Source organism: Bubalus kerabau, chromosome 10 (genome assembly GCF_029407905.1).
Source record: "Bubalus kerabau isolate K-KA32 ecotype Philippines breed swamp buffalo chromosome 10, PCC_UOA_SB_1v2, whole genome shotgun sequence".
NCBI classification, from domain to species: Eukaryota; Metazoa; Chordata; class Mammalia; order Artiodactyla; family Bovidae; genus Bubalus; species Bubalus kerabau.
In genome coordinates this window covers 84,618,731-84,643,571 of record NC_073633.1, presented here as the reverse complement: position 1 = coordinate 84,643,571, position 24,841 = coordinate 84,618,731, and the positions used below count along the sequence as shown (strand labels likewise).

Below are 24,841 nucleotides of genomic sequence, written 5' to 3'. Positions count from 1 at the left end.
CTCACAAAATTAAACAAATTGTACCTGACAGGTAAGGATCTGATGTCTGTTCAGACGGTCACACAGCTCTTGCGATAAACCCACTCGTCTTAGTTTCTTGCTACCCATGCCTCCAGATGCAGCAAGAAAAAGAACCCTGAAAAAACATTGGGAAATAGCATAAGCAGTAGCAGATGGGCTATCCACAATACTCTACAAAATAAAACATTTTTCAAGCCTCTCCATATATAAAATGAAATGTATGGTATTTAAAATATTACTGATAAAATAAAAGAAGGCTATAAATCTTTCTAAATACTTTAAATAGGGGAGACTACTGTTTGTCAAACATGGAAAGAAACAATGTAAGAATCTGCATTTCACAAAAATTCTTTAAAAACTTATTACACAAATATAATAATACCAGCATCTGCCTCCAATGCCGGAGACCTGGGTTCGATCCCTGGGTCGGGAAGATCCCCTGGAGAAGGAAATGGTAACCCACTCCAGTATTCTTGCCTGGAGAATCCCATGGACAGAGAAGCCTGGTAGGCTACAGTCCACGGGGTCGCAAAGAGTCGGACATGACTGAGCGACTTCACTTTCTTTTCTTTCTTTCTTAAGATTTTCAGTTCATTCATAAACTTTATTTGGGTGTGTAATTAATACAAATATTTCCAAAGAGCACTCCAAAAACGTCTGCTTTCATTGCACTGAAACAATAATAAATTTATTGACCACCTTCTATGTATCAGGCACTGTTTCAAAGCTTTACATCAATTGCCACATTTAAGCTTCTCAACAGCCCTATAAGAAGGTTGATGACGGATCCCATTTTTACATATGAGAAAACCAAAGTCTGGAAAGGTTAGCCATTCCACTGTTACCAGAAAAAGTACATTGTAGACCCAGAATTTGAACCCAGGAAGTCTGACTCTGAGGCCTATCCCTTAGACAGTACCCTCTTCTACAAGTCCATAATCATACTGAACCTCTCTTTTAGGAATCAGAACAAACATTGTGAATCAACTGAGATTTTGTTATTTCAGGTGTTATTTACAAACTGAAATTGTTTTTTATTATAGTAGCTGCTCACATTCCCACATGCAATTAAATTTCACTCTTGCTGTTGAACCCTGTAAGGACTAAATGAGGCTCATGAAATATGTGCCTTCAGAGTTAGAACAGAATCACTGTGATTCTCTTAATAACACAAACAAAGGAGAAGCTGTATTATACTCAGATGGCAGAATATCCTCTGTATAAAATAGAAACAGGGACTCTTCATTGTTCCAGGAGATAAAACAATAAAATGATCAGAAAAAGAGTCATATTTGGGAACTAAACTATTCACTGAGAATGTAGATATTTATTTCCAATACCATGGCCCAAATTTCTAATCAGATTAACACTCTTTCTCTCTCCCTCATCTTTCTCTCTCTCACACACCCATCCCTCCCACAATCACAAAATAAATCCTTCTCATTTCACTCAAAGGGAATTTGTCAGTGTTGGGTTTTGCGCCTCCAATAGAAAGTTTACCAAGTGACATCTGCTGAATCATTGCCCAGGGTCTTCACATACCAGGTAGCTCTGGGCAATGACATCATTTTGACTAATAAATTCAACCCAAAAAGGAGAACAGGGCTTCTCTGGTGGCTCAGTGATAAAAGAATCCACCTGCCAATGCAAGAGACGCAGGTTTGATCCCTGGATAGGGAAGATCCCCTGAAGAAGGAAATGGCAACCCACTCCAGTATTCTTGCCTGGGAAATCCCATGGACAGAAGAGCCTGGTGGGCTACAGTCCATGGGGTCACAAAGAGTCAAACACGACTGAGCGCGCGCACACACACACTTGCCTAGACTACTCATATTGCTTCTGGTCACTCCCTGCCCTGCACACCCACCCCCCAACCCACAAAAAAATAAATTGTTTGTTCCTTCCACAGATGCTTCTTAAGCACACATTCTGCTGAGTGCTGTGGCACAAGAATCACTTAAGCCTATTTCTCCCCTTTGGAAACTCACAGTAAAAGATGAAAAGTAATACATACACAAATAATTAGTCATGTAGCAAGTACGGTCATAGGAATTTAAATGTGCTATGTCAACTCACTCCAGTATTCTTGCCTGGAGAATCCCCCTAGGCAGCTACAGTCCACAGGGTGACAAAGTCGGACACGACAGCAACAAGAATACACACACTCAGATGGAAGCAGAGAGGAATAAGCACCAACCTGACCCACAAATCACAATCCTGTCAGAGGTAGCCTCCTAAAAATGTGCTCCAATCCTGTCGCTTTCATCCTTTCAAACTGCCCATGGGACCATGAGACCACAGGATAAACTTCACATTTCTTATGATGGCCTAAAGCCTCTTGGTAAACTGGTCCCTCACTTTCCTCTTATTCATATATCAGATTGCAAGGCCCAGATTCTGACCTTTCTGGTAAAATCACTTGCCTCCCAGTATCTTACTTTCCTCATCTGAAAAACAGACATCGTGTAAATATCTACTTTGCAGGAATGTAGTGAAGGTTAGAGGATGTGGATGGTGCCTGGCTCGTAGTGCTAACATTTACTATCAATTCATTCAGCAAAACCAGCATTTGCAACCTCAGGTGACCTGCCTTCCAACCATAACATTAATAGGTTACATAAGCGCCATCCTGCCTCCCTGATTTTCCTCCACAAAGACTTCCTGCTTACTCTCTTTCTCTCCAATGTTCTCATCACATGGTGTACTCATTTGTTCGATAATCTTATTAACACGTTGTTATGGCTTGAACGTTTGTTTCTTCCACGTTAAATCCATACTCTGCGTATATGTGCGAGTGCATGTACACAAGGGTGTGAGGGAAGAAGTTCGATCCTGGAAAGTGAATCCTCTTATCAAAAGAAAAATACTCACGATAGAAAACTATGAATTAACAATAATAGCTAATATTTCTTGAGCCCTTATTACATGCCACTTTTTCAAGAACACCGATTTTTGAGGCACTGGGAGTTGAAAAACTTAAGCAAAGCCTACCTAACATCTAGCACAAGGTGGCGTCTGCACTCGAATCCAGGTATCTGACTCCATATTCCACACTATTAAGTACCTCTAATTCAACACCTGAAGACAGGAGACACTCAACTTCCCTTAATGACAGGCTCTCCTTCCTAGACCTCAAACTGCCCACACGTGGGAAGATGGATGGACATCAAGAGGCGAAAACATCACCCCAGAATCCCTTAACAATAGCTCTTCTCAACAAGGTGCAGCTTCCACGCAACCCCCACAAAGGAAGACCAGATCCCCTAAGATCTGAGGCTGGGATCAAGTTAAGATCCCAATGTACCTAAGGGGGCGTGCGCCTGCACCCAAGAGTGGCTCTCCACTCCCCCGATAGCAACAACACGTGCCCAGAGAAGGAGCAGGAAATAATGGGCGCACCCCATTCCCCCAAACCGCCCGCAACAGGAAACTTTCCAGTACCGGGTTCTGCAGCATCCAACTTTCAAAGTTTCCCCTATCCCTTACACACTTCCCCGCGGAAAGTGAGGAAAAGCAACAACAGAAGCGCTGATTGGGTCGTCACCCTGGGGAACTATCCAATAAAAGGTAGGCATAGGCCCAGGGCGGCTCCGCTGCTTGCTGGGAATTGTAGTTCACACTCTCCAATATCTGTGAGTCCCAGTCAATTTCCCATTATACTGATAATTAAAATCCTGTGGAGGAATATCAGCAAGGAGAATACGATGCCAGGAAGTAACTTTATTTTAATTTTCTATTCTTTATTTTGTCACTTCATTTAAAAACTGCTTAATGGACCAGAAAGTCAAGTTAATTTTCTGAGAATAGATGAGAATCCACCAATCATCCAAGTTTTGGAAGAGAATTTTTGGTTTGCTTTGGTTTTTTCTCCGCCTTTGGTGGTGAAATAGTTTGGAAAATATTGAATGAAACTGCTCAAGCCAAAAACATGTAACGGGGAAAAGTCCTAGTCTATAGTTGAAGAACATGACAGAAACCAGAAAGTTCAGTATAAAAGCAGCTGTGATGAGGAAACCTAGTAAATTGTTTTAAGACTCAATTTCAGATTATTATATTTGAGAATGGCTTTTTGCTAATTCTTTGCTCTCATCTCCCCTGTGCATACCTCTGTCTTATCATTTAGCCCACTGCATCCTTACTATTGACCTGCACCCCTCAGTAGACTGTGATCTCTTTGAGGATAAGACCGCACCTTCTTCAGCTTCTAAAGTAGAGTCTAGTGCACAGTTCACGGCTGTCGGTTCAGTTCAGTTGCTCAGTCGTGTCTGACTCTTTGCGACCCCATGAATTGCAGCACGCCAGGCCTCCCTGTCCATCACCAACTCCTGGAGTCCACCCAAACCCATGTCCATTGAGTCGGTGATGCCATCCAGCCATCTCATCCTCAGTCGTCCCCCTCTCCTCCTGCCCTCAATCTTTCCCAGCATCAGGGTCTTTTCAAATGAGTCAGCTCTTCGCATCAGGTGGCCAAAGGATTGGAGTTTCAGCTTTAGCAACAGTCCTTCCAGTGAACACCCAGGACTGATCTCCTTTAGGATGGACTGGCTGGATCTCCTTGCAGTCCAAGGGAGTTTTCTCCAACACCACAGTTCAAAAGCGTCAATTCTTTGGCACTCAGCTTTCTTTATAGTCCAACTCTCACATCCATACATGACTACTGGAAAAACCATAGCCTTGACTAGACGGACCTTTGTTGACTAATGTCTCTGCTTTTTAACATGCTATTTAGGTTGGTCATAAGTCGGTAAATGAGCAAATACATAACGGGAGTTAAGCAGAAGGAACCGGAAATTCAGAACGTAGGGTTCTGGAATTATAAGGGAGTCCAAGTGGGCGGAATAATAACAGAGGACTTAAGTCTCCTTGGACTTCCCTGGTGGCTCAGACGGTAAAGCATCTGTCTATGATGCGGGAGACCCAGATTCGATCCCTGGGTTGGGAAGATCCCTTGGAGAAGGAAATGGCAATCCACTCCAGTACTATTGCCTGGAAAATCCCATGGACAGAGGAGCCTGGTAGGCTACAGTCCATGGGGTCGCAAAGAGTCGGCCACGACTGAGCGACTTCACGTTAAGTCGCCTTGATCTGGGTATCCCCAGGGCGTGGCAAAGCACTGTCACTGGCTGGCGCTAGGCAAACGCTAACTTCAAACTAGGAGGAGAAAAGAAAACAAAAGAAAAAAGGTCAAGGCACACAGCTATTCCTGCCACTCGCTCCATCAAAACGGAAGGTATCAAGCCGAGGAACTGTCAGAACTGTGAGGGATGGTCCTAAGGCACGTATCCCAGCTGGCTAGCTTCCTCCGGGCCTGAGGTAGAGTCACGTGACCCAAACAAATATGGCGCTTTATTTGCATCTTTCCTCCATTGACCAATTACAGTAGCCGATGTCAATCGTCATTCCCGCCTCCCCCCCCCCCCCCGAATCCCCCCGCCCAAGCCTGCCGAACAAGATTTGTCACCTGACTCGGTTCAAACATGGCTTCGCTGGAAGATGTACAGATTTGGGCACCGGGAGCGGGTGAGTGTAAGGAGCCCCAAGAAGGCAGGAGCGCTCTCCACGATCCCGGTAGGAAGCGTCCCTGCGCCCCAATCCCCACCGTCTTCCAGTTCTGACCCCAATTCCTCTCCTGATCATCAGTGCTCTGCCTTAAAAGAGGGCTCAAACTAGGGAGGTTCCTGCTGAATTTCTCATCTTTAGGGAGGCGACCACCTGGGGATTTGGGGCTGAATTGGGCATAAAGTTCAGGAGGAAATAAGAAAGTGGAGTTTTGGGTCTGCGTCGCGGGCTAATATGACGATGAATATTAATCAAATATTGGATGCGCCTAGAAAGATGGGATCCACCCCTTGGGGAAAGGTGGAACTTCTCAAAAAGGGAGACAGTAACATGTCAAATTAGAAAAGTAAGTCCTGCCTTTCCTCGTGCGGGTAATAGTTACTAGTTTGTCTTATTCCTTTCTTTTCTTCTCTCTCGGATGTGTATTGTTTCTAGGAGATAGTCCACAAATGAGAAAAAAGCCGATGTGTTTTGTGTAATTCATCTGTTTCTATCTCCCTGCACTCTGTGCTGGGGAAAATGCACCATCCATTTGGAAAAGAAGAAGCTGCTTCCCAGAAGCGGCTTTTAGGATTTTTCTGTGAGTGCCTTCGGAGAGGAGAATGGGAACTGGCAAAGGCATGCGTACCTCAGCTCCACGAGGCACAAGGGGATATCCCAAAGAAGGTGGAAGATATACTCTGGGCGCTGGTCCTGTGTCCCAATCAGCTGAGGTAAGGGATCTCTCGCTTCGTGCCGTGCATGCAGTCACAGGACGGGAGAGGAAAGGTTCAATACTTGAGCTCTGGTCCACGTGCCTCACTCAGTCACCTGTGAAGAATTAACAAAGGCAGATTGTATTTCACTTGTTCTGAAATTTTACTTCTATAATATTGATACATGCCTGTTTATTACTTAATCAGTTTGGCTTTGAACTATCATCTGAAACTGCATTTAAGCCTGGAACCAGCATTTCATGTTTATTATCATTAATAATAAAGCATTTTCTTTGCCTCCATAAGAGCAAATCCTGCTCCCTTGCTTGTGAAATTGAAGATACCGTTGTAGCTTTAACAAAGGAGCAGAAGTGAGTTCACTTAAAGCTTTTTATTTTGAAATAATTAATTATAGACTCACAAAAAATGCATAAATAATACAAAGAGTACCCTTTCCCCAACTTCCCCCAATTGTGACATCTTATATAACTGTAGTCAATATCAAACCAAGAAACTGACACCGGTACTGTTAACTAGGTAGGGGCTTCCCTCATGGCTTAGCGGTAAAGAATTCGTCTGCCAATGCAGGAGACTCAGGTTCAGCCCCAGGGTCAGGAAGATCCCTTGGAGAAGGAAATGGCAACCCACTCCAGTATTCTTTCCTGGGAAATCCCATGGACAGAGGAGCTGGCAGGCCATGGGGTCGCAAAGAGTTGGACACGACTAGGTGACTAAACCACCACCACTGTTAGCTAGACTACAGCCCTTATTCAGTCTTCACCATTTTTTAATCTGCATTCTCTCTCTTTTTTTTTGGGGGGGGGGCGGGGGCGTGCTGCACTGCATGCAGGGTCCTAGTGCCCCAGCCAGAGATGGAACCCACACCCCATGCATTAGAAGTGCGAGTCCCGACCACTGGACCACCAGGGTAGTCCCAATATGTATTCATTTTTATGTGTGTAGTTCTGTGCATCTTTATCCATTCTTAGATTCATGTAACTACCACTATAATCAGGCATCACCACAAAAGAATTCCCCCCATCCCTGGGACTACCTGTTTGTGCATTGATTCCTTCCTTGTCCCCTGGCAACCAATGTTCTCTGTGTGAATTTTGAAGTTCTTCCTGGCAGTGCTATTAACAGTTAGTGGTATAGGAGTTAAACTTCAGTCTTTTCCCTCATTTTTCCTTACTCTGGCGATTATTTATAAGAAAGTATTGTATTAACACATATAGAATGGAGATTTACATGATTCTTTTCTTCCTTTTTTTTTCCTTTAAATTTGGATTCTAGTCAATTACTGTCTAAACTACTAACTTCAAAGAAAGGCTTATGAACTCCTGTAATTCTGTTTTTTATGCTAAGTCGCTTCAGTCATGTCCAACTCTTTGCGACCCTATGGACTGTAGCCTGCCAGGTTCCTCTGTCCGTGGAATTCTCCAGGCAAGAATACTGGAATGGGTTGCCATTTCCTACTCCAGGGAATCTTCCAATGCAGGGACTGAACCCACCTCTCTAATGTATCCTGCATTGGCAGACAGGTTCTTTACCACTAGGGCCACCTGGGAAGCCCCAATCCTATTTTTAGCATAGAGTTAAATTTTTATGAACTTTCTGGTTTCTTTGATTACTTGATATCAGTTTCTATTTCAAGATTTCAAGTTTTCTGTTTCAGATAGCTTTGCTTTTATGGCTGTTGATGGAATATTATTTTGTTTAAAAATAAGAAAGACTAGATTAGGAGATAGAGATAGAATTGAGACCTTTCCCCCCCTTTTTTTTAAGTGAATGCTGCTAATTCTGTTCTGATCTGTCCCTTTACTGATCTGTCACATACATTCAAAAATTTCTCATTAGGGCGATGTCTTGCCTGTTCAGGTGTAAAACAGACTGAGCAGTGAAATCTAAATTTTGGATCACAAAGAAGAAAAAATAAGTAGAAACTCTTTGTTTAGAATTTTTTTTCTTTTTACATTTTTCAGATGTGGACAGGATATCAGTCCTCAAAGATTAGCCTGGGTCTGGCTTCTTGTACTGGAAAAATGGTTGGCCCTGGAAAAGGTAAATAGGTTTACATTTCAAATTTTCTCCTGAGGCCAGGATTAAAAAGAACTTGGAAGGAGTTGTGAAATTTCCCTTCTGTCTGCTGCTTCCTTTATTTTGAGGTTTGTTGTATTCCTTTTTCAGTATTGACAGTGAGGTTGGCTTGAATATTTATTGATGTCTCCTTATCTAAATTCATTTATTAATTTACTAACCTACATTGGCATTGAGTCACCAACCTACCATTTGAGGTGATACCATTGTGTTAAAAACCACTGTGACTCTTGTGCTGGAAGAGAACTTTGGAGAACTCGGTGAAAGTGGCAAGACTGTGAACAAAGTCTAATCCTCGTAATACTCAAGTAATGGAGAATGGCTAAATCAAAACTTGGTTGTTGATACAAAAATTGTATTTTAACTAGTCCAGTACAGTGAAATCTTATTGATTTAAACATCATTAATTAATAAGTTAATAACTCCCGTGACTGGAACTAAAAGTTACCAAATAAAAAACTGAATAAATTAATAGTGAAAGAAAACATAAGGAAGGGTTTAGGGTTTGTTTTTAAGAAAAATTACCATTCTTAGCTCTTTTAGAAATATGTGTTAATTATCAGAAATAAATATCCATTAAAGAAACTCTGAGGCAATTTTGTATTAAAGCTGACACTTTAAGATTTAAGTGAGGAACCTCTGACAAAAAAGAGATGACTGGCTCAAGGTCACACCATAAAGTTAGTTGGCAGAACTGGAGCCAGAACCAGGGTCTTCTGCCTCCAACTCCTCGGTCCTCTCCTTTTCCCACCTCAGTGTTATCTTTAGCCTACATGGACTGGAAAGTAAGAAACCGTAAATTCTGTTTTCTAAATGTCTATAATTTAGCCTGATTTTCTTCTTCCCTTCTCTTGGTCATCAAAATGAATTTTGTCTTTAGTTCCGAATTTGCCTGACACTTACCTTTCTTCACATAGATTTCAAAAAGTACCAGAAGTTACTAATCTAAATGCATTCATCATCCAGATTTTTGATAATGGACTAGCAAAGAGAAATGACAAAAAAGGTCAGCAGGAGAGGAAAGAAAGAGAAGCAAAACAGAAATAATCAACCCCAGGGTGATTCAGAGTTGGCTGTAGTTTCAGATCTAAAAGAGACATCTTCAACTAAAATATCCAAAAGTATCTTCAAAAAGAAAAGGGGAAAAAAATGTCTTACTGTTACCAAGGACCTTTTCAGTACACACATGGAATTTGTCAAACCAGATGAACTTTTGCCTCACAGAACATATTTGCTTACTCTATGCTAACTGGTGGTGGTTAAATTTCTGCACAGTTACTCAACCAGATCTAAAGGTGAATTTCACTTCCCTGGCTCCTTTTCACAGACTTAAGAGTTGTTTTAGCCAGCATTGAAGATCATCTGGTCCTTAAAGCCCCAGTGCCTCAGTTATTTAAGCAGTTTAGGGAATGTTTTAAACTTTATACAAGGACCTCAGAGAATTTTAAAACTTTATACAAGGACCAAGACTTGAAATGCATTCCTGGAGTAGTTCTACAAAGCCAGTCTTTATCCTAGACCGGCCTTCATCTTCTAGGGACTTGCTGGCAGCTCCTTCTCCTGTCTACCACCTGCTACTGAAAGCTCCTTTTTAATTATTTGTTGAAACAGTGATTCCATTTTCCCTTCCCTTCATCCATTTTTGCCTTCTGCCTTTTTATGTTTTATCAAGTGAACAGCATAATGTTCACAGCCTGCTGCTTCTAAAAGAGGAAAAATGGAAACAGCTCCCATGTCCACAGTCCAGAACTGATTAATCTATTTGTAACATACCATGGCACTATTAAAATTACGTGGTAAATAAATTTGCAGTCTTGTGGAAGGATATTTGTACTCTACTATGTGAAGAAAAAGAAAAAGCTGTTTAGAAAACAGTGTTTGTTATGCATGCCTATATGCACATATAGAAAATGGTCTGAATACTCTTAGAATACAGTTGTCATTATAGTTCTCCTTCAGTTGAAAGAGTTGGGGTATGTGTGTGTTGTGAATGTGTGTTTTCATTTGCCTGTTTGTATTCTCTGATTTTTCTACATTGAACATGGCCTTGATTTTATAATAAGAAAATCTGTGCCTAGAAACATTGGGCAAATTCTTGCCTGTTTTACAAATGTTAAATGTTTATGACCCTGCGGAGACATAAAGTAACCTCACCAGTAGAAAAATACAAGCTAGTCAGTCTTTAGGACTTTAAATGAAAGTCCTAAAATCTTAACCAGTTCTTTTATTAAGAGCCTGCTCTCTGGCGTTATCTATTCCTTCCTCCTAGTCCTCAATGGAATCACTAACTTTGAGCTTGCCAGATGAATTTTCTTTATCACCTTCCAATCACTAGCATTATGCATGGATTCAGGTGGCATAGAGCATTAGGGGAGGGCATGGTAAGAAGGATCTTGGACCAAGAACATACTAGATCTTATTAGCCTCTGATGTAATGAATGACACACGAATAAAGTAAGCGTGCTCTTATGTTCTAAACTTCTCTTAACAGACACACAATCCTGCAGGTGCTTCTTGCCTTGATTTAGGAGACTTTTCAATAAAACCCATCTTCTGGAGGATTTAACCAGCTGCAAGATTTACAGGTGTCTCTAGTTTTAAAGAGTGCTTGTTAGGATTAGTCCCAGACTTTCATCTTATTTTAATTTGTGCCTAGAGAAAGGGGAACTATCATTTTAGTTTTAAGGACCAGCTGAAGGGAAGTTACTGTGAAATAAGTAGGTACAGAATAAATCAGAAGCTTTCTCTTCCTTTATGCAGTAATCTCTGATGACATGTCTCCTTAACAAACATCTTCCTTTGCATGCTTGAAATGATTGGAAAATACTTCCTAATCATTTCATCTTTACTGAAGATTGTGTCTTAAAACATCCCAAGGCCATAGGTTTGTTGATTTAGCAATTAAATGAGATTTTTAAAAGCATATGAAAACTTGGCATGTAGTAACTGGCACAGAATAAGTGTTTCATGAACATTAGATCTCTCCCCCTTTAATTTTCTAACTAAAAATGGAAATTAAAAATAGGGGGTTGGTCCAAAAAAGGATCATGTGGGCCATTCCATCCCGACTTACTCATAACTGGGTATTTGGGACACCACAAGGAAGATTCTTGGAGAAGGTCCTCAAGTTAGGGAAAAAATCACATGAAATGGCAAGCCTTGGCATTTGAGGCTGATCAGTGTGGGATCTCAGTGTTAGTATTTAAGGGGAGTATATGTTCAGTTTAGCTGTTTTTGTTTATAAAGAAAAGTGTCTGAATGAAAACATACCTAGAAATGTAATGGTCATAATGGTCAAAAGTATTTTATCAAGAAAGAAAGTACTTTATCTTAGAGAAAACAGCAGAAATAAGCTGAACGGGAGAAAAGTAAGTACTTACTTATAATTTTCAGCTAAAATATAGTCTTTTTTTTTTTTTGGCTGCTCCATGTGGTGTGTGGGATCTTAGTTCCCTGGCCAGGAATTGGACCAAGGCCCACTGCAGTGAAACCACTGGATAGTCAGGGAATTCCCTTAAATCATATTCTTAATCTCTATGCTCCTTCTTATGATTCTTCTAGAAGTTACTCCCAACTGGCTTCCGGAGAAAACTTGAGTTTCTTTTATTGTCAGAAGACCTCCCAAGTGACATCTCAGAGGACATCCTCAAGGTGAGAAAGAGCCCCAGCTCTGTCTGCCCAGGGGTGCAGTCACTCAAGAAGCCCAGCTTTCAGGGATCCAGCAGAAACAAGCCCTCAGGATGCTGGCTGTTCACTTTTCTCAGGCCAGACCAGGGGGAGGCCCCTTGAAGGAAATTTACAGATAGGGAAATCTTATCTAATTGTAGACTTCCTAGAAGTGTTTTGGCCAGAAGTACTAAGTATAGCTCTGGAGAAGGAAATGGCAACCCACTCCAGTAGTCTTGCCTGGAAAAATCCCATAGACAAGGAAAAAAAAAAAAAAAAAAAATCTTTTTTCTGTAACAGGTGCACTGAATATGTTATAGTTAATCCTCACAACCTTCTGGGAAGAGATTCAGAATCTTAACTAGATCTGTCCTTTAGTGCATGAGGGATGCTCTGAGGCTTAATGCTTATTTTCTTCATGATCTGGCCACCAGCTAATGAAAGACATATTTACAGTAGGATTTAAGGTAGGGACTTTCACTAGGACTCAAGGTCCTTTGACTGTCTCAGAGGCAGGTAATGAAGAAGTATCCCTGAGCACCACCCACAGGAATGAAGAGTGGGAAATAACCTACCAAACAAATTATAGGCTCCAGAGATCTTGCCTTTTAAAGACTACAGTCTAGTGGGGGAAGAAGGAAATACATGCATAGCACAATTTTGTACTAAACCATATGGTACTGAGCCCCATAAGGAGGGAGAGTTGTGTGGGTTGGAGGTACTGGGGATGGTTTTATGGAAAGATAAAAAAATGGGTTGTATCTGCAATGTTATGTGGCAGCCTGGATAGGAGGGGAGTTTGGGGAAGATTGGATACATGTATATGTATGGCTGAGTCCCTTTGCTGTCCACCTGAAACTATCCCAAAATTGTTTATCTGCTATACTCCAATATAAAATTAAAAGTTAAGAAAAAATAAACAATCAAAAAGAAAAGAACAGGCTGTATCTGAAATCTTTGTTGGGATTTAGATCCAGGGTTAAAAACTAGTCTGTAGTGTTCTTTTAAAAATTGAATTTAAGTGCTTATAAAAATTTGTTACCTGGTCTGTGAGCTTGCAGTCCCTGATTTAGTGTGACAGTGTACATTTCAGGGGCAATGAGGATAGGGGTGTGGATAGACTAGCTTGAGGATGGAGGCCTTGGACAAATCTCTCTTTGCCTCAACCCCCTAGTTGGAGGACACCTTCAAAATGAGGATAATAGTAGTGTCTTCTTCCTAAGGTGGTTTTAAGTATTAATTTTTCTGTCTAAAGAACCTGGCACATAGTAGCAACTACAGAAACCTTTGCTACTGCTTCTATTGTATATATCCATGCATGTGTACACTGAAAGGAGGGAAACATCGAGGCTTGTAAGTGATGACATTCTGGGCATACCACCCATCTCTCTCTCTTCATCCTCTATTTAGGAGCTGTATGCGGTCTTAGCACAAGACAGAGTGGACCCTGTGCTTGATGGAAACCTGAGGCAGGAGAGCTGGCCCCCTCGGCTCAGCTCAGAAGCTGTGTCTGTGCTCTGGGATCTCTTGAGGGAGGCCCCCCAGGTCGCACAGGCCCTGCTGGAGCTCCTGCTTGGGGAGGTTGATGGTGCGGGCCTCCGAGGCTGGCCTCTGCAGGAAGCACTGGTGGACCTCATTCGGAAGGCACTGCGAACTTTGCAGGGCCCTACCGCCGCTCCCCCAGGGACAGTCGATGCCATCTACGGGGCTCTGCGGACGCTGCGCTGCCCTGCAGAGCCGCTCGGGGCTGAGCTGCGTCTCCTGTGTGAGGAGCTGCTGGAGGCCTGCAGGTCCGAGGGGAGTCCCCTGCGGGAGGAGCGGCTGCTGGGCTGCCTGCTGCACAAGGCCGGGCGGGACCTGGTGTCCCTGTACAGCCACACCTGTGCAGAGAAGGCCACGCCCTCGGGAAAAGGTGTGTCCCTGCACAGCTTCTCCTGTGTTGCCAATTCCACCCTGTCCAACCCCTCTGAATCCCTGCCTTCTATGTTGCTCTGGAAATCTAATGGGAGAAGCTAAGCAAAAATGGGCAAGGGTTCTGTAAAAATGGGCATCTGTGCTTTGTGAAAGCACGTATTTTGTAGTCCAAGATGGAGTGATGGGGGAAAAAATGATACACTAGCAGGAAAGAGGTGGCGCTAATGGGAAATAATCCACCTGCCAATGCAGGAGCCACAAAAGTTGCAGGTTCAATCCCTGCATCAGGAAGATCCCCTGGAGAAGGAAATGACAACCCATTCCAGTATTCTTGCCTGGGAAATCCCATGGACAGAGGAGCCTGGTCAGGGGAGCCATGGGGTTGCAAAGAGTTAGACACAACTGATGAATTGAGCACACACACCAAGAGAAGAAAGAGTCTTTAAGATAGAAGTGTAGAAAATCTGGTGTAACTTTCTGAAAGAATGAACTCTCACATCAGTTGGGCTGTCTGTGTTAATTTTCACTCCAACCAGATCCTCTTGATCCTGAGCGGGCAATGCTAGCCTTGTTCTCCAATCCTGACCCAGCCCACGCCTGGAAATTGGCCTATTTCTATTGCCTGAGCAACAGCAAGCACTTCCTCGAGCAGATCCTGGTAAGTCAAACTCAGTGATTCTCCATCACACAAGTTCCCAGGGATCCTTTCCAGGTTTTTTTCATTCTTCCTTTCTTGCCCATTCATCTGTCCAATGCAAAGCAGTTTAATTAGTGGTAAGTCATCTAGTTTGTGTCCCTCTCACAGTTCCAGAAGGCTCTGAGAACCAGTATCATTCATATTTAGAACTGCCAGCATTTCATTTCATATCTGTCCTTGGGCAGGTATGTGTAAGCTTTCTGGAGAGTGTGAGGAAGAAGAGACAGTGGCAGCAACATGTCGCCTAATTGACAGGGGAATCTAATTACTCTACCCTTCTTCCAGATTGCAGCTGAGGTCCAGTTTAATTCAACAACTGTTTATTAACTTAGTCTATGTGCTACATCCTATGCTAGGATCTGGAGATACAACAGAAGTCAGTCCCTGCCTTCAGGAAGCTTACCATCTAATATTTTTGTAAACATTTTATAAACAACTGGCCACTTCTGGCATTGTTGGAAACCTCCCTTCTAAACAGAAAATCTTCTCACCCTGATGCGCAGCAAGTCCTCTAGCCGTCTCCTTTGGCTTCCAGGTGACAGCACTCACCCTACTGAAGGAGGAAGACTTCCCAAGTCTTGGCTGCCTGCTCAATAGAGAATTCAGGCCTCTCAGCAGACTGCTCGTGCTCCTGGGCTGGACACACTGCCAGAGCCTAGCGTCAGCCAAGAGCCTGCTCCAGACACTCCACAGGACCCAGGTAACTCATGCTGCAGCCCAAGCTCCTCCAGAAATGTGTGTGATGAGGCTTTGGGCTGGGGCAGGGTCCTGAAGTAGGTCACAGCCTCTGACCCCAGGGACCCGAGTCAGCATCTCTTTCTTCTCCTGTATCAATGCAGGACCAAGGCTGTGATAAGCTCCTGAGGGATGCCTGCGATGGGCTGTGGGCTCACCTGGAGGTCCTGGAGTGGTGTGTGCAGCACAGCAGGTACGGTTCTGTACCACCAGCCCCCTTCCCACCACTGGGCACACTTGACCCCACAATCTACGCATGTGGCCTTTTCAACACATCTTCCCCATAAATGTCTTGAGTTGACAGTATTGACCCACAACAAGTAGTTTTTCCAACTATTAAACCGGGAAAGAAATACAAGTAGTGATAATCTTCACTACAGCCACAAGGTCATAACTAGAGGATAATTTAAGGATGACAATGATAACAAAAACAAAAGCTTGTGTTTCCTGAGCACTTACTGTATACCAGGGATTGCTTTAAGTCATTTACGTAATGAGCTTGACCCTAATCCTGTGAGATAGACACCAAAGTTATCCTCATTTTAAAGATGGGGCCCCTGAAGCCCAGAAGTGTTAAGTAACATGCCTAGAGTCACACAGCTTTTGGGCGTGGTCCACATCCTTAGCTGCATGTTATCTTAAGTCACATTTTTATTCAACAACTGCCTTTTGAAATGTGTGTGAGGTCCTGTGTTTTCCTGATAACTTAGCCTTAGTCCTCCCTAAATCTGGGTTCCTGTTTTGTTCTTCACCCACATTACCAGCAGAGGTGGAAGTAGCGAGGGGCCCTGACTCAAAGAAAAGCAGAGAAGCCCCTGTTGGATCTCAGCTAGGAAGGTTACAGAAATTAGGAAGCTTAATCTGTGGGGCCTTTTTAGAGTCTGCTGAGCACAAAGGCCCTTCCTAGATCTTTTCTAGACAAGTAAAAAGCTGGTTTGATAGATGTCCTTCCCTGAGGGTAAAACAAATGCTATCCTCTGTCATTGTCCATCTGAAATTTAGTGTTTGGGGAAGTGAAACCTGTGGTGTTACAAACCAGAGAGAAAGAATAAGAGGAAATGGAGACTGGTCTTTTCCCAAGCAATTATTTAAACTGTCTCCCCTTCCATCCTCCCAACTTTTGCTTTCAGCAACCCCATACCAAAGAGAGATCTCTTGTGTCATTTACATGGTGGAGACAGCCACTCAGTGCTCTACTCTCTCCATCACCTTACAAACCTTCCAGCCCTCAGGGAGGAAGATGTTCTCAAGCTCCTACAGAAGGTGCCAGCCAAGGACCCCCAGCAAGAGCATGGTGAGTTGGCGAAGGAGTGACCTAGGCAGGGTTCCCCCCAGGAAAGTATTACACATGTTTCTTTTAGCACAAGATTTATTTAGCATGATTGCTGGGATCTGTCAAGATGGGTGGTCCAGCAGGTACTTCTAAATTAGTGCTGTTTGCTCCAATCAGATTATGAGATGTAGGGACACCCTCCCCTTTCTAGGTGAGGCCAAGGGAATCCTATGAGAGCAGTCCCTTAGGGATCCAGCTCAGGAACCACAAGCATACCCTCAATCCATGGAATTAGGAACTGTCATGTGACATGGCAATTCACAGCATTGTCACTGGCAGTATCTATGCCAGTTCTTGGTGAGTCTCCAAGGTCCATTAGCTGTCTCATAGCACATTTTGTGCCTGCCTTCCCTGTACCTTCTTCATAGTCTATTGAACAGGTTGGATTTTTCTCTTAGAAGATTCTTTTTCAAACTTTTTTAGAGTTTTTCTTTCCAAAAAAAGACTTGCCTTAAACAGTAACAAAGCCTTACTTTAGCCTTAGATCTTTGGTGTAAATTCAGAGCCCTCGTAGCAAGCTCTTTCTTTCCGCTCTCAAAAATCATACGATAGTGTGGTCTCAATCTACTACACAGGCCAGGGACCTTACCTTTGGGAGAAACAAACATTTTCATGTGGCAGTAGATGTCTTTCAGCCTAGATATTGCTTTGCTTTACTTTTGTAAATTAATTTTTATTGGTGCATAATTACGTTACAATGTTATGTTAGTTTCTGCTTTACAGCAAAGTGAGTCAGCTATATGTATACATATATCCCCTCTTTTTTGGATTTCCTTCCCATTTAGGTGACCACAGAGCACTGAGTAGAGTTCCCCGTGCTCTACAGTGGGTTCTCATTGTTGCTGTTTTGTCACTCAGTCGTGTCTGCCTCTTTTGTGACCCCATGGACTATAGCCCACCAGGCTCCTCTGCCCATGGGATTTCCCCAGGCAAGAATACTGGAGTGGGTTGCCATTTCCTTCTCTAGAAGGTTCTCACTAGTTACCTATTTTATATATAATATCACTAGTGTATATACATCAATCCCAATCTCCCAATTCATCCCACCCCACCATTTACTTTTTTAAAGGACCTACCACCAACTCTACATGTACACAAAGTGTGAAAGGGGTTAAACCAGAATGTACCTAACAGTGGTTTGTGTTTAGCTGGTAGGATTGTGGGTGACATTTTTTTTCTTCTTTTTGCTTTATTTCTTTGAACAGGTTGTACTTCTTCTATGGAAATAATTTGGGCTAGATTAAGATGTTTAGAGATTCTGTAAAGATTATGGGACCCTGCTTCCTAAATTCAAAACAAATTTTTAATAAAAAATTATAAATTATTAAATAAGTGTAAAGTAATCTCAACAGAGTTTGTATTTTTTTTCCCATGATGTCTGCTTTGGGGCTTTCCTAAAAATATCAATTTTTAAAAAAATTTTGTGTTACTTTGCTCTCTTGTTTCTTGATCTAAACACATTTTAAGCCTCCTTTTGGATAATGCGGCATTCTCTAAAGTAGACTAAACTTTTACAAGTTTTAATTATTTAAAAAAGGAAAAACAAGTATTTTAAGAAATGCAAGGGGAAAACTTGTTAAATAGCCAGGAGACCTGGGTAGAACAGACATGTAGAGGGGAAGTTGGTGGGTAAAAGGAATCAGGGGAACTAGACATTGTTGTTGAGTAGGAAACAAGACCTGGAAGAGATACCCATCACACTGCCCAAAAAGAAAGAGGGTGAGAACACTTAGGGGATTAGTAGCTTGATATCTCTGTGCTTCAGCCCGAGTGCGGCCCTGGCCTAAAAAGAGCAATCCTGAAGTTCTGCCTGATTCTCTCTGCAATTCAGATTCAGCTGACACCCTCGTCCCCGCACACCTGAGCCAGAGTCAGAGCCTGACTCTCTACCGGAGCTTCTGTGCCATGAAGTACGCCATCTATGCCCTGTGCGTCAGCTCACACCAGCACTCCCAGTGCCGGCAGTGCAAAGACGGCCCCTCTGATGACCTGGCCTCAGTTGCAGAGCCCGTGAACGATCCTCCCTCCTCCCCAGGTACAGTGCCGCCCTCACCCCTTCCCCAGCAGAAGCTGCGCACCACCTGCCCCAGGAGGCTCTTTGCGTGGGAACACTTTTCCACCAGGATTGGAAGGTGGCCTTTTATTATGCCCATGATTAATTTCTTCCATGTATCAGCCTCTGTGAATCAAAGGGACATGGAGAAAGCAAGTGATTTGTATAACTTCTCAGAGTCTGATCTAGTACCGTGTTTTCCAAATGCTTTTTTTTTAAACTCAATCCACAGTATTTTACATCACTTCAGTTTGTACCTAGGTATATAATCTGTGCTTTTGTGTGTATGTATATATGTGACGTATAAACTGAAATAGGGCTGCCCTGGTGGCTCAGTGGTAAAGAATCTGCCTGCCACTACAGAAGATGCAGGTTCGATCTCTTGAGTAGGGACGATCCCCTGGAGAAGGAAATGGCAACCCACTCCAGTATTCTTGCCTAAGAAATCCCATGGACAGGAGCCTGGTAGGCTACAGTCCTTGGGGATCACAAAAGAGACACAACTTAGCAACTAAACAACAACAAAACTGAAATAACTTTCAAGAAGCATTGTTTACCCTTCCATACAGAGCACACTCCAGATTATTTTTCTGTTTTATTTCATTTTTTCAAGTGCAGCTAAGTCAGTGTCTTGGGTCACAGCCTACAGTTTGAAAGAACCTTCTGTCCTATTCTCTCCCATTTTTCTTAATAACTTGCAACTCCTTATTTGCCTTCTGTGCCTTGTGTTCAGATCTCTCTCCCTTTCAGCTTTGGAATAGACCTTCACCTGTAAGCATGGTCATTTCTGACCAGTGAGTATGTCTTAAGCGATCTGGGTAGCCTGTGGTCACCTGTACTGTAACAGTGAATGAAAATGGAAATGAGGGATAAGGAGTCTCCAGGCTGTCTTCATTGTAGGAATTGAAATATGGAGTGCTTCTCCGAGATGAGGAATAATCTAATTTCAAAAAGCAGAAACAAAATTTTGAGTGCTCAGTCAGCTGTGCTTTTTGTTAAGGGAACAAAATCTTTCTGCAAATCATGAAGACATGGCTCAGCGGTCTCTCGTTCTTCTGACTGTAACCACAGTTCCCTGAGTCATTACAAAGAAAGAAATGAGTTAAAGTTGGGAAAGTGTTTGAGTCTGGCAAGTACTCTTTCTAATGTTTGCATTCTCTCTCTTTCCTTCTCCTTCTCTGGCCTCTTCTCTTACCCATGCTGCTTCAGGTGCTTCAGATCTCTTCTCAACGTACCTGGCCAGGTGTCAACAGTATCTGTGCAGTATTCCTGACTCTCTGTGCCTGGAACTTCTAGAAAACATCTTCTCGTTGCTCCTCATCACCTCTGCCGATCTTCACCCAGAGCCTCACCTGCCCGAGGACTACGCTGAGGACGATGATGTTGAGGGGAAGGGCCCGCTGGGTTTGAGGTCCCCGTCAGAGAGCCCTCAGCACGTAGCACAGCCTGAGAGGAAGTCAGAACAGGGTGCCCTGGGTACCGCCAGGGGCCTGGCCTACACAGTTCCAAGCTGTCCGAAGCCAGAGCCAAAATACAGTTCCCCGGAGCCTCACGGGCACAGCTTTTTGGACCTAAAGCACTTTACGAGTGGTGTCAGTGGGTTCCTGGCTGATGAATTTGCGATAGGAGCCTTCCTCAGGCTGCTCCAGGAGCAGCTGGATGAGCTGAGCAGCCGCGGTCCCCCTGAGAAGCCAAAGCTGCTGGAAGGCCAGAGCAGCTCGGGCAGCAGAGACGGACTGCAGAGTCGCCTGCACCAGTTCTCCAAGGTTCTCTCGGAGGCCCAGTGGAGGTACAAGGTGGTGACCAGCATCCAGGGCTCAGGTGAGAGGAGATAACAGAAGGGGAGGTGAAAGAAACATCTCAGGAATACGGGAGAGAGCTAGGAGTGCATAGAGCCAACTAGCTCCAGACACATCACCAGAGCCACCCCTGTCAGAACTCAGGAACTGCTCCACGGCTCACAGTCTGGTTCAGATCTTCCCTGTTATTACCCCAGGAGGTGGACCAACTCAAAATTGGTCACCCTCGAAGGGAGGAGGGGCAGTATAGGAGTAGGGGAGTAAGAGGTACAAATGGTTAGGTATAAAATAAGCTACAAGGATATATTGTACAACACGGGGAATAGGGCCAACATTTTATAACTATAAATGGAGTATAACCTTTAAAAATTGTGAATCACTATATTGTGCAACTGTAATATACAGTATTACATTATATGTTATATATAACCTGTAACTTATATAATATTGTACACCTATAACTTATATAATACTGTACAGCAGCAGTGATACATCAATTAGAAAAAAAATTGATCACCCTCCCATATGACCCACTGGGTTTGCTGTTTCAGAGGAACAACCTTCCCGAAGATTCCGACCCCTCACCACACGGCACCCCAGTCTCCGCCGGGGTCGTCGGACAAGAAAGAGCCGGGCAGGTAATCCAAAGAGCTCTCCCCATGCCTCCATCCCATGCACCAGGCAGATGATGTATTGCCACTTGTCTAGTATTCTTAAAGGTAAAACAGTCAAGCAATTCTTAAAGATAAAGTATCTTTTTTTCTGAATTGTTATTTATGTATTTGTCTGTGCTAGGTCTTAGTGGTGGCATGTGGGATCTAGTTCCCTGACCAGGGATCCAACCTGGGCCCCCTGCGCTGGGAATGTGGAGTCTTTAACCACTGGACCACCCAAAGATAAAGTATCTTAGAGCAATTCCAAATAAAGTATAAACAAAAGTGGTCTAAGATTATCCTAATCCCACTCCCCTAAAATAACCCCTGCTTATAGTTTTCTGCCAGAAATTCTCTATGCAATGCAAGCATATATATGTGCCCTAAATTGCTGCAGTTGTGTGATCCTATGGACCATAGCCCTCCGTGCTCCTCTGTCCATGGGTTCTCCAGACAGGAATACTCGACTGGGTTGCCGTGCCCTCCTCCAGGCCTTCCTCCAGTGGATCTTCTGAACCCAGGGATCAAACTTGCGTCTCTTGCATCTCCTGCATTGGCAGGCAGGTTCTTTACCACTAGTGCCACCTGGGAAGATATATAGATTCATTGTTACTATATAGAGAAGCTGCAACTTTCTTTTTTCACTTACATCCTCTTACATATGTAAATGTATCATACTCTGTATTGAGAAGTCACTTCACTTATTTTAAAGACTGCTTAGGAGTCCATTGTCCTACCTACCCTTTTGTGGGCATTTAAATTGTTTCTAGTTTTTTGCTCCTATAAACAGTGCTACAGTAAACAACCCTGTATGTATGTCTATGCATACTTGTGTGAATATATCTATAATATAGACAGCAGTTTAACAGAAAGTCAAAGTATGCTGCTGCTGCGTCGCTTCAGTTGTGTCCGACTCTGTGTGACCCCATAGACGGCAGCCCACCAGGCTCCCCATCCCTGGGATTCTCCAGGCAAGAACACTGGAGTGGGTTGCTATTTCCTTCTCCAGTGCATGAAAGTGAAAAGTGACAGTGAAGTCGCCCAGTCGTGTCAGACTCTTCGCGACCCCATGGACTGCAGCCTACCAGGCTCCTCCGTCCATGGGATTTTCCAGGCAAGAGTACTAGAGTGGGGTGCCATTGCCTTCACCGAGTCAAAGTATATGTGGGTACAAAATATAGATGTAACAAATCGCCCCCCAAAAAGGCAGGCCAACTTACTCTCCCATCATCTGTATATAAAAGCCTATTTGAATATACACTTATCAGAAATGAGCAGTATCAAAAAAAAACAATGAGTAGTATTAATCTTTGCCAATATGATTAGTATAGTAATGGTGTGTCATCAACTTAATACTAATTTTTAGTTTGAGATTGTGTCTTTTCATATATTTATTGGCCGTTTATAATTTTCAGTCTCAGGTCCATATTTTCTATTGGATTTGTCTTTCTTGTTGAATTGTAAGAAGCTCTTTATACCTGAAGGAAAATATTCTGTCATTATGTGCTACAAGCTTTGCTGCATTTTGTCTATTGAGCATTATACAGAAGTATTAAATTTTGGATAGTCATATTCCATTATGATTTTTGTTAGTTTTTAAATAATTAACAGGTAATTCTTAAATAGTTTACTGTGCCCTAAAAAATACTGGGTATTTTGAGGGAAGTGAATGAGGCATAAACCGGGACTTTGCCTTTGAAGAATTTATAATTTACCTGCATAAACAATACCCATGAAAAACAAACTGCCCAGTGGCATGGCCTGAAAACAGAAGAGATCTCTTGGAAGGGAAGGTCAGCATAGCCTGAAAAGGCAGAGAAACAGGTTTTATAAAAGAGTTGACTATTGAACCAAACATGGACGAATGAGTTGGCTTTAGATAAGTGGCAATGAGAGATGCAAGCATCCTGGCCAGGCTGGAAGATACGGAGAGAGAAACGGAAAACTTAAAGGCTGAGCCCCTTAAGTGACTCAGTTAATTGGAGTCAAAAGGCATAGTTTGCATTCACCTGGCTGATCCAACCCCAAATGCATAGTTCATTTTCTCTTTCCCGCAGCTGTCTGTTCCTTCCCCACAGTAAGCCAAGGAGGCTGCCTTATGTGGCCTGACATTACCCTCGAATTACATATTCTTCACAACAAGGAATAGCAAGCTTCCCTTGAAAGCCCCAGCACTTCAGGAAAGCAAGTGTTGAGAAAAAGATGCTTTTTCTCCAGGGCTTTCAGTATCGTGGTCTTTAGCCTGCCTGGCCCTACACTTTGGTTACCTACTCTTTCAAGTACTAGGACCACCTTTTCTATGTCAGAAAATTTTTGTGACCCTCTTTGGCATCCTGCTGCTTCCTGGCTATAATAGCTGTGCTTTTATTTTTTTTCAGACTGTTGACAGTGCTTAGTGGGCAGGTGGGGGTCGGTGACCCCTAGAAGTAATTTGAAAGCTCCTGAGGCTCTGAGACCCAGAGCTTGTTAACCGCTGGTATAAGCTTCTAGCCAAATGGGCACTGGGGTCATATTAAGCCCACCCTGGGGCCATCAGTGTGCCCAGGGAGGGGTCCAGCCAGGGCCCTCACTCTCACCTCTTGGGCCTGCTCCTGCAGCTGCTGCTCTAGCACCTTCAGCCAGACTCTGAGTCGCTTCTCTCACCCCAGTTCCTGACCCTGCTCCTCTGCCAGGGCCAGCACCCCTCCCTGGAGCTTGTTGCTAGGTGTATCTTCGTGCTGGAGGGGAGGCAGACCATCAGCTGAGGAAGCCTGGAGCCTTCTAGAATGAGACGAAGAAGATGGATCCCCATTTCTCAGGGCACTCAGAAGGAGCAGCTGGACTGAGATAGGAAATTCTCCTCCCTGCAAGGGGAGCAATACAGCTCAGCTAAAAGGAATAAAGACTCACCACTGGGGGGCGGGGCGGGGGAATAATTATGTACATATGCGTATATATACAGGTCCATAGGAACCTGGTGTTTTGCTGTAGAAGGAGCCACTGGTGTAGTAACTACTCATTATCTTTTCACTCTACCTGGATCTCAGCTCTCAAGCCAGCCTCCCACTTTCTGCACTGTAAGGCATTGATGGTTGATTTTCTGTTTCTTCCCAATACCTCTAGATGACCGGGACAAAGGTTCCAGATCATCCCTGGAAAATACGAGTAGTGAACTGAGCACAAGTACTTCAGGTATCAGTGTCCCTGCCAGTTGCCAACTTCCAGTAACTTTGCCCTGATAGAGTTGTCGTACACCCCGGTGTGAAACCTTGGACTGAGCAGTTCTGGCTTGTGTTCAGCAGTGAAGGGGCTATTTCCATATCAGCTGAGAGCCCTTCCATATCTCATCAGTAGAGAGAAACAGAAGTAAATACCCAAGGAAAGTAGTTGGTACATAAGTCTTATATTTAAAGATGATAAAGTGTTATATTTAATATGCTAAAGAATTTAGCATATTAACAGATACACACTGCTGCTGCTGCTGCTAAGTCGCTTCAGTCGTGTCCGACTCTGTGCAACCCCATAGACGGCAGCCCACCAGGCTCTCCCGTCCCTGGGATCCTCCAGGCAAGAATACTGGAGTGGGTTGCCATTTCCTTCTCCAATACATGAAGGTGAAAAGTGAAAGTGAAGTCGCTCA

The 24,841-nt window shown here is 43.4% G+C and overlaps 2 protein-coding genes across 17 annotated transcripts in view; one reads left to right on the top strand and one right to left on the bottom strand.

Moving 5' to 3' along the window:
• The window catches only part of RAD51B (RAD51 paralog B), a 618,412-nt gene extending 612,071 nt beyond the window's left edge, over positions 1-6,341 (bottom strand). For 4 of the 14 annotated variants that reach the window (XR_008699624.1, XR_008699625.1, XM_055538417.1 and 1 more), the window contains exons 1-2: positions 5,483-5,609; positions 25-136 (exon numbers count right to left, since the gene is read on the bottom strand). Coding sequence is in view for 11 of the 14 variants with exons in the window: in XM_055538417.1 (XP_055394392.1) it covers positions 25-108 (84 nt within the window). In the remaining 3 variants the exon portion in view is untranslated. Of the gene's footprint in view, positions 1-24; positions 137-3,462; positions 3,597-5,482; positions 5,614-6,208 lie in introns of those variants that run through there. The other 10 variants (XR_008699626.1, XM_055538424.1, XM_055538414.1 and 7 more) reach the window with 8 other exon arrangements.
• The window catches only part of ZFYVE26 (zinc finger FYVE-type containing 26), a 70,566-nt gene continuing 51,191 nt past the window's right edge, over positions 5,467-24,841 (top strand). For 2 of the 3 annotated variants that reach the window (XM_055538412.1, XM_055538410.1), the window contains exons 1-13: positions 5,467-5,541; positions 6,016-6,293; positions 8,258-8,336; positions 11,934-12,023; positions 13,449-13,950; positions 14,489-14,610; positions 15,185-15,349; positions 15,489-15,577; positions 16,515-16,678; positions 18,549-18,752; positions 19,980-20,591; positions 21,121-21,207; positions 24,325-24,393. In XM_055538412.1, coding sequence (XP_055394387.1) covers positions 6,100-6,293; positions 8,258-8,336; positions 11,934-12,023; positions 13,449-13,950; positions 14,489-14,610; positions 15,185-15,349; positions 15,489-15,577; positions 16,515-16,678; positions 18,549-18,752; positions 19,980-20,591; positions 21,121-21,207; positions 24,325-24,393 — 2,377 coding nt within the window. In that variant the 5' untranslated portion in view covers positions 5,467-5,541; positions 6,016-6,099. Of the gene's footprint in view, positions 5,590-6,015; positions 6,294-8,257; positions 8,337-11,933; positions 12,024-13,448; positions 13,951-14,488; positions 14,611-15,184; positions 15,350-15,488; positions 15,578-16,514; positions 16,679-18,548; positions 18,753-19,979; positions 20,592-21,120; positions 21,208-24,324; positions 24,394-24,841 lie in introns of all 3 variants that reach the window. The other variant, XM_055538411.1, reaches the window with a different exon arrangement.